Raw genomic sequence first — 15,326 nt, 5'->3', positions numbered from 1 at the left:
AAGAATTCTTTCTTGTCCAGCTTGTTAAATGTAAACAACTGCCGATAATAATACGGCGACTTTCCACATGCCTATTGTAAAATAGTCGGCACGAAAATTGTAATGTTCAAGTACTCGTTACACATCTACTCTAGTTGGTTGTAATACGGCCGAATCTCGGACATCAGAACAGAACCACTATCAACAAACCACGATGATAACGAAGTTAGCGGAAGTAACCACGAGTAAATCAGTGCGCATGTCGGCCGATAAAACCGACTATCCCTTGACTTTTGAAATGCAGTGTAACCTGCTGCCCATCCAACCTTCTCTCCCTTGGGTGTTGAGATGTAGCGTGACCTGCCGGCCCAATAACGCTCCAGAAGAACGAAAGGCGATCGTGGCTCCTCTTACCAGATCGTCAGTCTTCTGCTATCTTGTGAAAAAAGTGCTTTTATTAAACAATTTAACAGTGTCTTCCGTCATAAATCATGACAATATTTTTAGCAACTTAACATATTATAGCACATATTACAGATTTAAGAGTTACCGCCCCACCGAAGAGGCCGTACAGAAAGGGTCGTGACTAATCCGAACTTAACCGATTTCGTACAACGGAATTTTTCCTTTCCCCGTTTATATTGATGATCCTGAGGCCCTTATTGAGAACGTCGAGATTAGAAGTCACCAGCTGAACAAGTCCATCAAGTCTCGGACAGCAGCTTGCTAAGTTACGTCTGTTCTAGCTATAGCTTGCGGTTGCTGTCCCAATAAGCGACAATCGGCACAATTCTGACAGTTCCTGCGGGACATCGTGGCCTTCTATTCATGCTCCGTTCTTTAGTGTCTCCAAAATCTCACAATCGGAGGGCGTGATGACCAGCATCTTCCGCCGACTAGCCATATATCGATTTTCCCGTTCACTACGGCAGAGAAGAGGAACAGCAGTAGGAATATAACCGTTGGTGAGTGTAGGTTGTGCGCATGTGTGTGTGTAACTCATGAACATGACAACGGATACTTCTTGCTGATGTAACAAGTCAATTGTGATTTCTCAGAAAACATCAGGCACTACTACCAGCATCTTTGTCGTCGACTCCCATGACCTAACCTAGGTGCGGCCAAAGGATTTCACCACGAACTCCATCACACAAAATCAAGAATAGGTTAAGCCTCGTCAGGGAGCTAGTGTACAGTACAGTACCTCGGAAGGAGACGCTGTTCAAGGTGAGTTTACAGTATATACATATTTCTGCCTTTTACACGAGCAGTTAAAATAAGTGGCAGAGATATCTTACAAACGCATGACACATTAGCAAGATGTATTCGAATAAAGTAGAAATAATAATCGTGTCCTAAAGTAACCCGATTTTGGGAGTACATCACGCGGAGAGTACATCACACATGTAGAGATATGGTTCCTTTTGAGTTTTTTGCTCCTATATGCAAGATCTATAACTCCAAACCGCCATGAGCATTTGAATCTAAATTTATTGTCACTGTCCACTTTGTGTTATTTTTTTTCAAGTTTATAATAGTTTCAAGCGTATTAATTCGTTTTCAATATTATTCGAATAAATAAATAATTATCGAATCGTAAACTGACAAATTAAAGATTTTTGAATATTATTTTTTCGGAATTTCTCTAAGTATTAGATGGCGCCACTTACTTATTTTTTAAATTGATAGTTCAGTTACGTTGATGAAAGGTAAATGCGGCATTAAAATACGAAAAAAGAAAAGTTTGTGTCTTTTATTGTAATTATTGAACGTTGTTTTCTGATAAGCCATATCTTTTAGGTAGAAATCGAAGGAAGTGTATAGTTGGATGTTTTCTCCGTGTTCGTTTTAGTTACATCCTCTTCGGGACGGGTCGTACTTCGTGAGAACGGAAAAGGGAAAAGAAAACGACAATNTAATTATCGAATCGTAAACTGACAAATTAAAGATTTTTGAATATTATTTTTTCGGAATTTCTCTAAGTATTAGATGGCGCCACTTACTTATTTTTTAAATTGATAGTTCAGTTACGTTGATGAAAGGTAAATGCGGCATTGAAATACGAAAAAAGAAAAGTTTGTGTCTTTTATTGTAATTATTGAACGTTGTTTTCTGATAAGCCATATCTTTTAGGTAGAAATCGAAGGAAGTATATAGTTGGATGTTTTCTCCGTGTTCGTTTTAGTTACATCCTCTTCGGGACGGGTCGTACTTCGTGAGAACGGAAAAGGGAAAAGAAAACGACAATAAATGGGTTTAGTGTTCGCACTTCGCTCCTTACTAGTGACGTATTCCGTTCAATTTCAGCTACAAAGAAGAAAAGTGTACAGAAGTTCTCTCCTACTCTGTTGGTAGCCGACAGTTCTTTGCGCCTGTCAAGATGGAGACTGAATATAGTTCTTCATTTCCCGCTGTTTTTAAAGACATTTACGACTCTGGTACTGTTTTAAAGCTTCATTTTTATCTTTAGGTATCGAAAACGCATACAAGTATCCATCGCTTTCTTGGCAAATAAATCGCACAGTACCTAATTTTTGCTCAGTATAAATTCTTTTCTTTTTACTAACGATTTCAACCTATTTAGTAAAGGCCATCCTAAGGCTTAAGATTATAAATGTTCCAAAATGATTCGTATTTTTTTCTACTATTTTTTATTTTTAAAATTCAAAAATAACTTTAATTAAAAATAAATTGAAAGAAGTGTGTAAATGCTAGGAATACTAATTCGTTTCTAACAGCGTAGAAAAATATAATAAAGAATGGGACTTAAAAACCTTAAGTCATGTTTTTTCTACTTAGCTTTGTTTATTATGTTTTATTTATTTAAATATCAGGGCTATGGAGTTTTGGTGTTTTAGCCAGAGTCGGAGTCGTCAAAAATTCCGCCGACTCCGACTCCTTTTTTACTTTCCCGTCTTGTTATGTACTGTATATAAAACGGATAACTATTGGAATCGCCTCAAATTTGACCCTCCGAGTGTTTTTGCAAATTTACACGTTTGGAGACTTCCTGAACCAAAAATTAAAAAAATGTCAAATAAAGGAGAAAAATTCGCTCGCGCGCGCACGCGTATGTATTTGTTTAATTTCTTTATTCTCCGTTCTGAGATATTGTCAGAATGGGTAAAGTTTAAGAAACGAAATCTGGCACCGTAGCTTGTGTATAAAGGGGCATTAATGCTATTAAATTTTGGTTTTTAATTAAAGATCGACAGGGTGGAGACATAGAAGGAGTCATGTGTCATATCTTCAGTGTGGTCAGACTTAATGAACATTTTAGTCGTTATTAGTGTTCACAATTTTTTATTATATAAAACTCGTTTCTACTTTCAAAATTAAATTAAGCTCTTTGTTATTTTATAATAGTACATCAAATCTCGGTTAAGATGTTTCTTCTCCTAAGTCGTTCAAATTTACGAGTATCATCATTATGCCCATAATCAATGGTGGCGAAAGATGTCGCTAGCCCAGGGAAAAAATGTACATGGACCTCGGGAATGATTGAAAGTTGTGGAATGAAGTCCGGGTTCCTGTGAATCCGGGGCCCGGTAAATTTTACCCTATCATCCTACTCTCTCGTCGGTCCTGCCCATAAGACTCTTGTTAAAAATTCCCTCGTGAGATGTGTATCGATTCCATTAAACAATTTTTACCAGCTTAAAACGATCACGTCGGTGACCAATCGTGTTTTCCTCAGAAAATGCGTGTTATGTGAAAGACCGAAATTAGAGAATGTCGATGTTCTCCGGTGAATGCCGACACATACAAAATACCGATGTCGACAGAGAGGCGACATTTTATCGCCAAATTTTTCGCCGTTTTCTTCTGCGCAAATTGGTGATACCGTACGAATACAAGTCCTTGATGTCAACCGTGGCCGTACAGGTGCCCGAAATATGTTGGCAANAGAAGTGGCCCTGTTCCAGGGGCGGATCTATATAGGGACTAATAGGGCTTAAGCTCTGGGCCCCCAAGTGTCAAGGGCCCACAAAAATTGAATTATTATCATAAATTTTAATACTTTTTCATTAACAATGAGCACTTTTCGTATAGTAAAAAATAGATAATATTAGTAATATAATAATAATGATCATTTATAGTGTTATTTGTATTAACAAAAAATGGGGCCCCATTTAACTTCAATAAGCTCTAGGCACCGAAAAACCTGGATCCGCCCCTGCCTGTTGCCACTTATACACAAGCTACTATGCTAAATTTTGTTTTTTAATCATTACATCCTGATATATAAAACGAAATAGACGCCAACGCATGTAAACAAGGAATTTTTTCCGGGATTTTTTTTGGCTCAAAACGTGGAGATTTGCAAAAAACTCGGAGGTTCAAATTTGACACCATTACAATACTTTCCCTTGTTATGTATATATTACTGTGAAAGACCGAAATTAGAGAATTGTATGTGTCGACATTCACCGGAGAATATCGACACATACAAAATACGTCGGTGAAAGACCGAATATTTGGTTATATTATTATACATTCGAACAATAACCGGCGTATGTCGACAAGCACAGATAAGCTTTGGTGAAGGTCGAAACGACACCCGAGAAGCCGATGTCGACAGAGAGGCGACATTTTATTGCCAAATTTTTCGCCGTTTCCTTCTGCGCAAATTGATGATACCGTACGAATACAAGTCCCTGATGTCAACCGTGACCGTACAGATGCCCGAAATGTGTTGGCAGTTGTTGTTGGAATAGAAGATTCCGACTTTTATAAATTAGCAAACAAAAATGGTACCCTCAAGCAGCTTTATACCCGTAATCAGTTCCGTAATTTGTAAAGAAAAGTTACTTTCCATAGATGAGATTTCTTCTCAAGAAATATCACTGAGGGAAGCATCTACAGCTAATTTGAAAAGTGGAGGACAAGGCTATACACGCTGTCATTGCAAAAAGAAGTGTTCCACAAATAAATGCAGTTGTAAAAGCAAGGGACTCTTGTGCAATTCAAAGTGCCATAACAGTTTAAGTTGTTTTAATGAATAAAGATTATATAACGTTAATCACATAATATATGTATATGTGTAATGTTATGTATTATTTTTCTTTTCTGATTAAGAATGTATTGTTCGTTTTAGGTTCAACAGTTTTCTCCTATTTTGACATTAAAATGTTGCATTTTTGTCTTTACGTAATAAAAATATTTTTATTCAACATTCACCATCAGCGCATGCTGAATGTCGACATTTGCCGGTGTAAGTGAGAAATAATGATATTTAGCAAACATTTCGTACATACACGAAACGACTGTGTGAATGCTGACATTCACCGGAGAATCTCGACATTCGCCAGATATCGGTCATTCACAGTAACATATATATAACAGCCGGTAAAGTAAAACGACTCCCTAAGACTTACCATTTTAAAGCTTAATCACTCTTGTGTCTTTTATTTTTTATCGAAAATTTCTGAAATTTTCATTGAGGTTTGTGTATTAGAGGATTGACGTCAGAGCCGGCCCTATCATAGAGCGAACGGAGCAGCCGCTCCAGGCGCAACGTTTTGGGGGCGCCTCTGTGTTAAAGAAAATTAAAGGGTATAAATTAGGGGCACCAAGGGGGCGCCATAGTAGGATCTCGCTCCATCCTAAAACTTGCCTCGGGCCGGCACTGATTGACGTTATTAAACTTTGATGGGTAAAGGTCGAGGGGATTGGAAGATAGAGACGAGAAAGGTCGGTCTTTGTTTCCAGGTGGAAATAAGATCGGATCGGGTCACGAAAAAGGTCGCTCNGTACGAATACAAGTCCTTGATGTCAACCGTGGCCGTACAGGTGCCCGAAATATGTTGGCAGTTGTTGGAAGAGAAGATTCCAACTTTTATAAATTAGCAAACAAAAATGGTACCCTCAAGCAGCTTTATACCCGTAATCAATTCGTAATTTGTAAAGAAAAATTACTTTCTATACATGGGATTTCTTCTCAAGAAATATCACTGAGGGAAGCATCTACAGCTAATTCGAAAAGTAGAGGACAAGGCTATACATGCTGTCATTGCAAAAAGAAGTGTTCCACGAATAAATGCAGTTGTAAAAGCAAGGGACAAGAGTCCCTTGCTTTTAACCATTGCAAAGAGAAGTGTTCCACGAATAAATGCAGTTGTAAAAGCAAGGGACAATCGTGCAATTCAAAGTGCCATAACAGTTTAAGTTGTTTTAATAAATAAGATTATATAACATTAATCATATAATATATGTATATGTGTAATGTTGTGTATTATTTTTCTTTTCTAATTAAGAATGTACTGTTCGTTTTAGGTTCAACAGTTTATTTACAAATGCTGTTACTTAACTTTTCTCCTATTTTGACATTAAAATGTTGCATTTTTGTCTTCACGTAATAAAAATATTTTTATTCAACATTCACCATCAGTGCATGCTGAATGTCGACATTTGCCGGTGTAAGTGCGAAATAATAATATTTAGCAAATATTTCATACATACAAGAAACGACTGTGTGAATGCTGACATTCGCCAGATATCGGTCATTCACAGTAACACATGCACAGAAATCCTGTAGTCTCGATAGAAGGGCAGTGCAACATTCGATATTACTTATATCGGGAGTTAATATCGAAATTTATGAAGTTAATTAATTCAACAACCCATTGCTAAGAAACTTTAAAATTTCAAAATTTAGATTACAAATAAAATTCGTTACGTTGATTCCTGTATTGACAATTAAACGATTTCTAACCGACTTCCTTGAATTCCCGCCGATTTAACGTTTGGAAATTGAAATCATGCTTTTGATTGGCTGACAAATTTCAACTATAAACAATTTTGTATTTGAATTCGAAAATTAGTACTGACCAAAATTTTAAATTTCTTTCTGTGATTCGCTAGAAAAAATAGTCAGTTGACTGACGGTAGTTTTAAGAGCAGTATAAATAGGCGGTCTCCGTTTGGAATCTTTACTTATCAACGACGTTCTGCTCTTCTTATCATACTGTAAGTATATATATATTTTATATATACTGTATTGGTCTGAATATTATGCGATGTTTTTCCTAGACGGTTACATGCTAATTATTGATAGAAGCTTGCACTAAAAACTAGTCTAGTACTTTAAAAATTATACTTAATACATTTTATTGTACCTCTTCTATAATCAAACATTTGGATTATAAAAAGTGTTTCTGTCATTCCCGCCAAAGATGTTTTTCTGCTTAACTCGTTTTTTCGAGCCGGTTCATTCAAAAATGTCTTAAGAGACTATAATATAAAAATTCTTTAGTAAAATCTAATAAAAGATAACGCCACACGCAACTTTAACTTCACCTGAAAAGTTAGGTAACTCCAGTAGCGCGTTATAGCTTAGTAGGACCCAGGCAAATTTGAATTAGAGGCCCCATACAGTGTTGAATTCAAACATATTTATTAAGAGAAACTGACACCTGTGCCACACCGGCAATTTACGGTCCCCAGATAAAGCGTCTAATTTAAATTTAGATTTTTTTATTACAATAAAGAATTTATAAAAGAGTGATTTGGTGCCTGCAGTTTATAAGAGCCTTAGGAAATTGTCCATTCTGCCTATAGGATAATGCGCCACTATTCATACTGCGCAATTTGTTGTTAGATTTTTTATTATTTTGCTTTAATTTTAAATAAAAATTTTTTCTTAAAAACTAAATGTATATGCCCAGCTTTCCTCGGGCTTTTGAGGAATGGAGAATTGGCGAGGTTGAGTTAAAAAAGGGTGATAAAAAATAACATTCTTAGTAACTAAAATTCATTGTTCCAAAATGAGAATACCTGAGCTGTTAGATATAGAAAACCAAGTATTTATATAGTTTGTCACTGTTTATATCATTGTCGCAGAAATTAATTGAAAATAATATCCATTTTTTTAAAAATTATATCTTTTTGTATGAATTATTAGGCTGCAATTTTCAAATTGCAGTCCTATACATCCGTACCGTCGTCCGTCTTCCTGTCTATCCTTTATTAACCTCGAAAACGAAGAGAAATAGATGAAAATTGAGAGATATTAAAAGTTTTGGAGCCGCAGGCCTCAAATAACTATATATGAACTTTTGATAGGGACCGGCAGATCGTCCTTGTATTGCGTTGCCGTAATACAACTAACCAAACCAAATTGGATAAAAGCTAAAATTGATTAACATATACGAGTAAAAATTAAATCAATATTTTGGGATGGTATTACGATAATAACTTAGATAATGTTAGGTACGTTAACGTAACTGCCGAGTTGCAGACCAATCGGTCGAACGGTCTAGGAGTGCATAGCGAATGAACAAACATTTTTATTTATGTTTTTATTAAAATATATATCAGATTTAAATATTATTTTCTAATGAAAATAAAGGTGAACACAAACCTTGTCTACGATGAATCAGGACTCAAAGAAAAAATCCTCAGTTTATGAATATTTCACAATAAGTGAGGACAAATTATTTTTTATGTTATGCGAAGGATGATGATGATAGTGAAATTTGTGGCCAAAAGCTTTCTGCTTACTCGGGAAAAGGAAGTAATGCGCCAAGTAGAGTATCAAACATGAAACGACATATACAACGCTATCATCCTAATTTGCTAAAAATCATCACCGACAAAGATAACAGCAGAAGTAAGAGAAATGATAGCTGTAAATTACCAGAAGAAAGAAGAGTGACGACTATAAGTTATTATTTTGCAAGTAATAAAGTTACTGTGTCTATGATCGCTGAAAAATTTAATAGCTGCATTAGTGAAATGGTTTATAAAAATTCTGTGCCTCACTTTTTTCACCAGTTCGGCTTTTATTAGACTGAATGGAGAAATGGCCGATAAACTTGGAGTATCATTGGAAAGCAGCAGTGTTCGGAATCTAGTACTGGAGGATGCTAACAAAGAGAAAACTATACTGAAGAATCTCTTAAAGGGAAAATTCATTTTTCTGAAAATAGATGCTTGTACACACCATCGAGCAAATTACTTAGCTATTAATGTTCAATTTATAGACAATCAAAAGGATGTCGTCATTCGTACGTTGGCAATAAAAGATACTAAATCCCAACACACTAGCAACAGCATTAAAAAACTAGTGCTGGATGTCTTGGACGAATTCAATATTAAAATAGAACAAATTATAGCAATTGTGACAGACAACTCTCATAATATGGTGAGTACTGTCGAAAAAATAAATTCTATGAAGGCAGTAGATGATATTGATAAATCGGATGATAGCAGTGTTAATAATTCTTTAGTTGAGTTTGAAGATGCTGCTTTTTGGGCTTTTTAAGATCTATCATATGCGGTGTGCAGCTCATACGTTGCAATTAGCAATTCGTGATGCCTTGAAAGAAAAATATGCAAGAAGTATTATTGAAAATGTACGAAACGTCGTAATAGCCGCTAGAACACCAAAAATAAATGAGATAATTAAGCGGAGAGCTGGAAAAGGGGCAATGTTAGATCAAGCAACTAGATGGAGTAGTACATACTGTACTTGATGATTGAGCGATTTCTTCAACTGAAATCTGTTCTCAAGGACATGGCCAATCCGAACGTGACGATAACTGAAACTCAATGGAAGGAAGTAGAGGAACTTAAAAATTTGCTTTTTCATTGATATATCGCAACAAAAAAGTTTCAAGCAGTAGACATGACTCCTGGTTTGTTTTATAAGGAGTGGGAGAGTCTTATTTTCCGCTACTCTAAAAGTGACAGTAATATAGCCAATGAAATCAAAAACGCAATAGTGTTCAGAGAAAATCACCTACTAGACAATAACATTCTGTTAGCTGGCATCTATGTTTACCCCATGGTTCGATGCTTACTAACACAGGAACAGGAAAACAGAGCTAAGAATGCTCTGTTTGAATTGGCCATACGAATAAAAGGTCTGAAAATCGAAGAACAGGCGACAACTGATGACATTACTCAAATATTGACACATGAATTACCATCTTCATCGAAGACCCCCTGTGATTCTGAAGAAGAATTTGAAAAATATCTCGACGAGCAAGACAAAATAAAACGTCCTCGGTTGACTTCTAATATGAGCACAGACAGAAAAGGAAATCTCACAAAATTTAGAGATGAGTTTTACCATGTAGTGAAAAAAGTAAATAGCATTGACCGTTCTTCAAATTTGGATGTTAAAACGGCGATACTGCACTATCCAGACATCATCCAAGATACAGCATTGAACGTCACAGCATTGCCACCAGCCCAAGTTTCAGTAGAGCGTTTATTTTCCGCTCTTAAAATTATAAAATCTGATTTAAGAGCTTCCATGAACGCTGACTTAATAGAATCGATTTTTTTTCTAAGAAGTAATTCAGTTTATAAAAAAGATGGAAAATAATAAATTAACATGACAAATAATTATCCTTTTTCTTTACAAGTCTAAATGTTTTATTTGTTATTCTTGACTTAGTTTAATGTATCTGTGTACTTATATATTATCTAATATACGCATATATTATGTGTAAAATTTTTATTAAACTAATTTGTTTGTATAAGAATGTATTTACTGTTTTTATTTACATATGCTTACCAAATACCATTATTATCATAAACGAAGTCAATAAATATGATTTTATATATTAAGTAGACGTGCCAAATTTTAATATTTGATAAAATCGTTTTATTTTGTATTTTTTTAAAAAGTAATCAGAATCGTCGTCATTATTACTTTCCCGGGTGTTATACAGTATACAAAGAAAAAGAATGAAGATCAGTCAGAAAATGAACCGCGAATTTTATTTTTTGGACTCGGGAAGCCTTGAAACGTAGAGAAGTGAAAAAACATTCGAGGTTTTTTCTGTATGTACAGTACTGTATGATGTTAGAATGTGTATGGAGCATGATTTAGTTCAACCACTTTGAAGCTTAATAATTCCTGTGTTCAACCATCTGACTCCGATTCAAAACCCACAGAAGTTACTAATCTTCAAACAGGGTGAACGAAATTGTGCCCTTACGTCTAACAGCCATACATATAGAAAAAAATCCCGCATTTTTTGTAAATATCGACATTTCAAGGTGTCCTGAGTCCAAAAATCTAAAAATTTTGAGATAGGGTCATTTTTTGACCGATCGTTACACTTTCCCTCTGTTATAGGCTATATAACAGCCGGAAAAGTAAAGATTATCGAACACATATTTATATATCAACTATGTCATTACTTAGAGGAGTATTTTAGCTTTGGAATAAAAAAGTTTCTATGTTCAATCTTTATTAGAACAATATTTATTAAAGTTTATATTCTGAAGTCACGTGATGACGGCAGACTTTTCGGGCCTACTTTAACAAGTCCGTCCCTAGTCGGAGTCGTGTAAAAATCTACCGACTCCATAGCCCTGTTAAATATACAAACTTCTTTTAGTTTATTATAAATTTAAATTATTTTTGAATTTTAAAAATGAAAAATATACAAAAAGATACGTTTATTATGGAACATTTATTATCTTAAGCCTGGCCATGGCTTATACTAAATAGGTTGGAATCGTTAGTAAAAATAAAAGAATTTATGCTCAGCAAAAATTAGATGTTTGACGAAATTGTAAACTTGTATGCGTTACACCAATTTGTTTTGATCTATGAACGCTTATCATGAGAGAAATCAGGAGAGAGACAGTTTCTTCCACTTTCAGTTCTTACGAAGTTTGAACCGTTTTTTCTACTGGAATGAATCGGACAAAAGAAGGGAGGACATTTTATGCTCTCATTTCAACATTTTCAGTACTTACACGATGAAAAATTGGAATAAAAACAATATGAAAAATGTTTTCGTACTTTTTTATCGATGAATCTTATCTGTCGTTTCATATTCTTCCGTTTGTAGCATTTTCATTCGTACGAAGAAATAAATGGAAGCTTATGAAATTGTCATCCACAGAATTTTGATCATCCGTTTGACCGTCGCCATTTTATTTCGACAATCAGTAGTCTGGGTGTAAAATATTTTCTATTTAAGATAATGATTTTGTAGTGTTAGCTGAAGAAAATCTGGTTGACGATTGCATTAGAAAGAAAACTGAATGAAGATTTCTAACGAAGAAGACTACGAGAAATTTGAGATATTTTGTGATGTACCAATTGACCCTAGAGTTAGTCGACTGTAGTAAGAAAGGCTGAAATGGTTTGTTATTTGTTTCTTGATCGAAGTTTCTTAAATTAATGTAGACAAAATGTAAGTAGATTAGTAATATTTTTCTGTAAGTCGTTTTGACAACATTTTCCAAAAAAAAAAAAAAAAAAAAAAAAAATTGTGGAGATTTTATAACCTAATTCTCCAACGAAACCTGAAAAATATGAAAATAGAAGGGAAATTTCTTTGTCCTAACATATACGAATTAATACCTGATGAGCTTGATTCTAAAAGTCGTAGATAAAATTACTTTGACCATTGTACTTAATGTCACACTGAATTTATTTAATACGTATCAGTACATTTGATTGGATAAGAAAACTGACTTGAATGTGTTTCTTTTTCAGATTTTAAACGAAGCTGTAATATTGTGGTGGAAAATTTCCAAGAATATTTAATAAATTATTGGTTTAATTTTTAATTATTTAATTTTATTTAGAAAATGACTGTCGTATTTTATCTCAGAGAATGTTTTGTTATTTGCAGGTTCACTCTTGACCAATAGAAGGCATTTCTATGTTATAACTAAAGAATTGTTTCCAGGAAAACACAAGATTTGGAGGATGTGTTTCACTTCTGTTGTTCACGAAATACAAAAATACACAGAATTATACAAGAATTTATGAAAAACAAAGGACAATATATTTCATGCAAATGAAAAGAGAAGAATCAATGAAGATATTTTAAATTATTTTGAAAATATTTTGTTCTTGCAAAATGCACTTTATATGAATTGTTTCATAAAAAAAATGTTTAAATTAAATTAATTTGTGATCGTATTTTGCGTGTTGGTAATATTTGTGAATACTGGTGTAAACAGTCGTGTATATAGTGTGATGATATCATTCGAGTTGGTTGTAAACTTTAAATTTTAGTTTAAAAAATTTACCAGAAAAAGAAGAAAATGTTTTTCTATCTGCATCCAAAACATTAACAATACTTTAAAATTAGTGCCCTTAAATTTTCATTTTTATATATTTGAATAACATTAACTGCAGGAAGTTTTGATGTTCAGTTGGTTTTAATATTTTTATTTATGTTATTTTACAGGTATAAACAATCAGAAAAGAACAAATAGGAAAAATCAATGTGACATATGCAAGAAAGAATTCGCTTCGAAGTATAGTTTAAAAAGTCATGAAAGAATTCACACTGGAGAAGGGCTCTTGTCTTGTCGATTCTGTAATCGGAAATTCAACTATTCCAGCAATTTAAATACACACGTAAAAATTCATACCGGTGAGAAATCATTTATGTGTGACCATTGCAAACGAAGTTTTACACAAAAAGAACATCTTATTCGTCATCTTCGAACTCACACAGGGGAGAAGCCTTTCACCTGTGACTATTGCAAACGAAGTTTTGCACAAGGAGGTGATCTGATTAAGCATCTTCGAACACACACAGGGGAGAAGCCTTTCACCTGTGACTATTGCAAACGAAGTTTTGCACAAGGAGGTGATCTGATTAAGCATCTTCGAACACACACAGGGGAGAAGCCTTTCACCTGTGACTATTGCAAACGAAGTTTTGCACAAAGAGGTGATCTGATTAATCATCTTCGAACTCACACAGGGGAAAAACCTTTCACCTGTGACTATTGCAAACGAAATTTTACACGAAAAAGTACTTTGATAAAACATCTTCGTCTTCATACTGGAGAGAAGCCTTTTACTTGAAATTATTGCTTACAAAAGTTTCGTTTTAAAAGTCGAGTCGTCATATTATTAAACAACATAAGAATAATATTAAATTATAAAATTTAAATTTTTCAATGAGATATAATATTTAGCTATCAAAATTATTGACTCATTGCAGTTTCAAAAATTTTTAATATTTGTGTTTTGGTTTTGTTAAATCTGAAAACAAGAAGTTTATTAGTTTTGTTTTTTGATTTTGTAATTTTTACGATTTAAATAAATGATTTTATGCACAAAAACATAATATGTTTGTCGATTTTTGTAATTAATAAAATTAATTAAAACAGTAAAAATACATCATCATAAATAAGTGTATCATTTACTTGACTGAAGGATTCTTTTCTAGTAATCACGAATTATTCCTTATAATTCTTTAACTGTATTTCAGAAACAACATTAATTCTAACAAGAAAGTTGTAATATTTACTGTTTTATCCGAATATTGTGCAATGATTACAATTACAGAATTTTAACGCAGATGTCTTTTTTCCAAATAAAAAGTAAAATTCTTTGAAAATTTTTACAATGGCTGACTTTTTGAATTGTTGAATTAATGACGTTGTTGGTTTTATATAAGATCAGCTGGAGTGATTTTATAATTAGACAAAAATATATATCGGACTCAAACCTAGATTGCCTTTGTAGGGATATTTATTGTTTATTTCTCGTACGTCTTTTTGTCAGTATTCGTGTTTAAGCTAATTATAACAGTTTCAAAATTACTCATTCTTTCTCACTGATTCATAAAGATGAATCGTTCTCAATGATTACTGTAAAATTTATACTTACAAATATCGAAAATTAACGGCGAAATTAAAGGATTTTCAATTTAAAATGGATTTAATTGAAATAAAAATTTTTCTACTTGTTGTATTATTGCGAGCGGTCAAAAAGTGACTCCCAAGATTTTTTCATTTTTGGACACAGGGACAGAGTCATTCAGGAATGAAAAACATTTGGGAATTTTCATGTATAAATGGATGGTTGTGTGCTTGTGCGCTGCATAAATTTTTTCACCCACTTTGAAACTTAATAATTCTTATGCCTTTTGCCCAAAAGTTTCAAATTTTGCAGTGAGGTTAGCGGATTAATTTATTAAACTTTGGTTGTTGAAGGTTATGGATGAGAAATACTTGGTTTTGTGTGTCGTATCTCGAATAAGGTCGGAGTTAATAAAGGTTTTCTACGGTTTTAGTATTTACAGTTGCTTAAAAGCTGATCTTTATCTTGAAAATTGGGCTTACTTTTATATTGTAATAATTAATCTATATCTATATATATATATATATATAAAAATGGACATGTATGTCCCTATATCTCACTTTTTCGCCAAAACTACACATCGCACGTGAATGGTGTTTGTATGTGGTGGTAGCCCCAAGTCTCCATTCGTGCATAGGGGTGGTTGCGTCTCGATAGCTATAAGGGTGCGGGAGATATGAGGCTGAAAGTGGTTGAAAGTGGCTTTCTATTTCGAATGTTTTGTTCGATTTTTTCGAATTTGTTCGAATTGGTTCGATTATAG

At 33.8% G+C, this 15,326-nt stretch overlaps 1 protein-coding gene across 1 annotated transcript; it reads left to right on the top strand.

Annotated features, from left to right (window-relative positions):
• Window positions 1–9,607: 9,607 nt before the first annotated feature.
• Window positions 9,608–13,880, top strand: LOC111625652 (oocyte zinc finger protein XlCOF6-like). The gene is made up of 2 exons (XM_023368865.1): window positions 9,608–10,280; window positions 13,125–13,880. The coding sequence occupies exons 1-2, from the start codon at window positions 9,608–9,610 to the stop codon at window positions 13,778–13,780; spliced, it is 1,329 nt and encodes a 442-aa protein (XP_023224633.1). The 3' UTR covers window positions 13,781–13,880.
• Window positions 13,881–15,326: the final 1,446 nt, after the last annotated feature.

Source organism: Centruroides sculpturatus, unplaced genomic scaffold, assembly GCF_000671375.1.
Source record: "Centruroides sculpturatus isolate CEXI.00-Female unplaced genomic scaffold, Cexi_2.0 scaffold464, whole genome shotgun sequence".
NCBI classification, from domain to species: domain Eukaryota; kingdom Metazoa; phylum Arthropoda; class Arachnida; order Scorpiones; family Buthidae; genus Centruroides; species Centruroides sculpturatus.
The sequence above is the reverse complement of the archived record's forward strand: the minus strand, read 5'-3'. Positions and strand labels throughout refer to the sequence as shown.

Bases quoted from the DNA above. Each gene is read 5' to 3' on its own strand.
- LOC111625652 (XM_023368865.1), top strand. From the start codon at position 9,608: ATGACTCCTGGTTTGTTTTATAAGGAGTGGGAGAGTCTTATTTTCCGC. The intron at 10,281-13,124 runs GTAATTCAGTTT...TCAGTTGGTTTT, and splicing joins ATCGATTTTTTTTCTAAGAA to AATATTTTTATTTATGTTAT.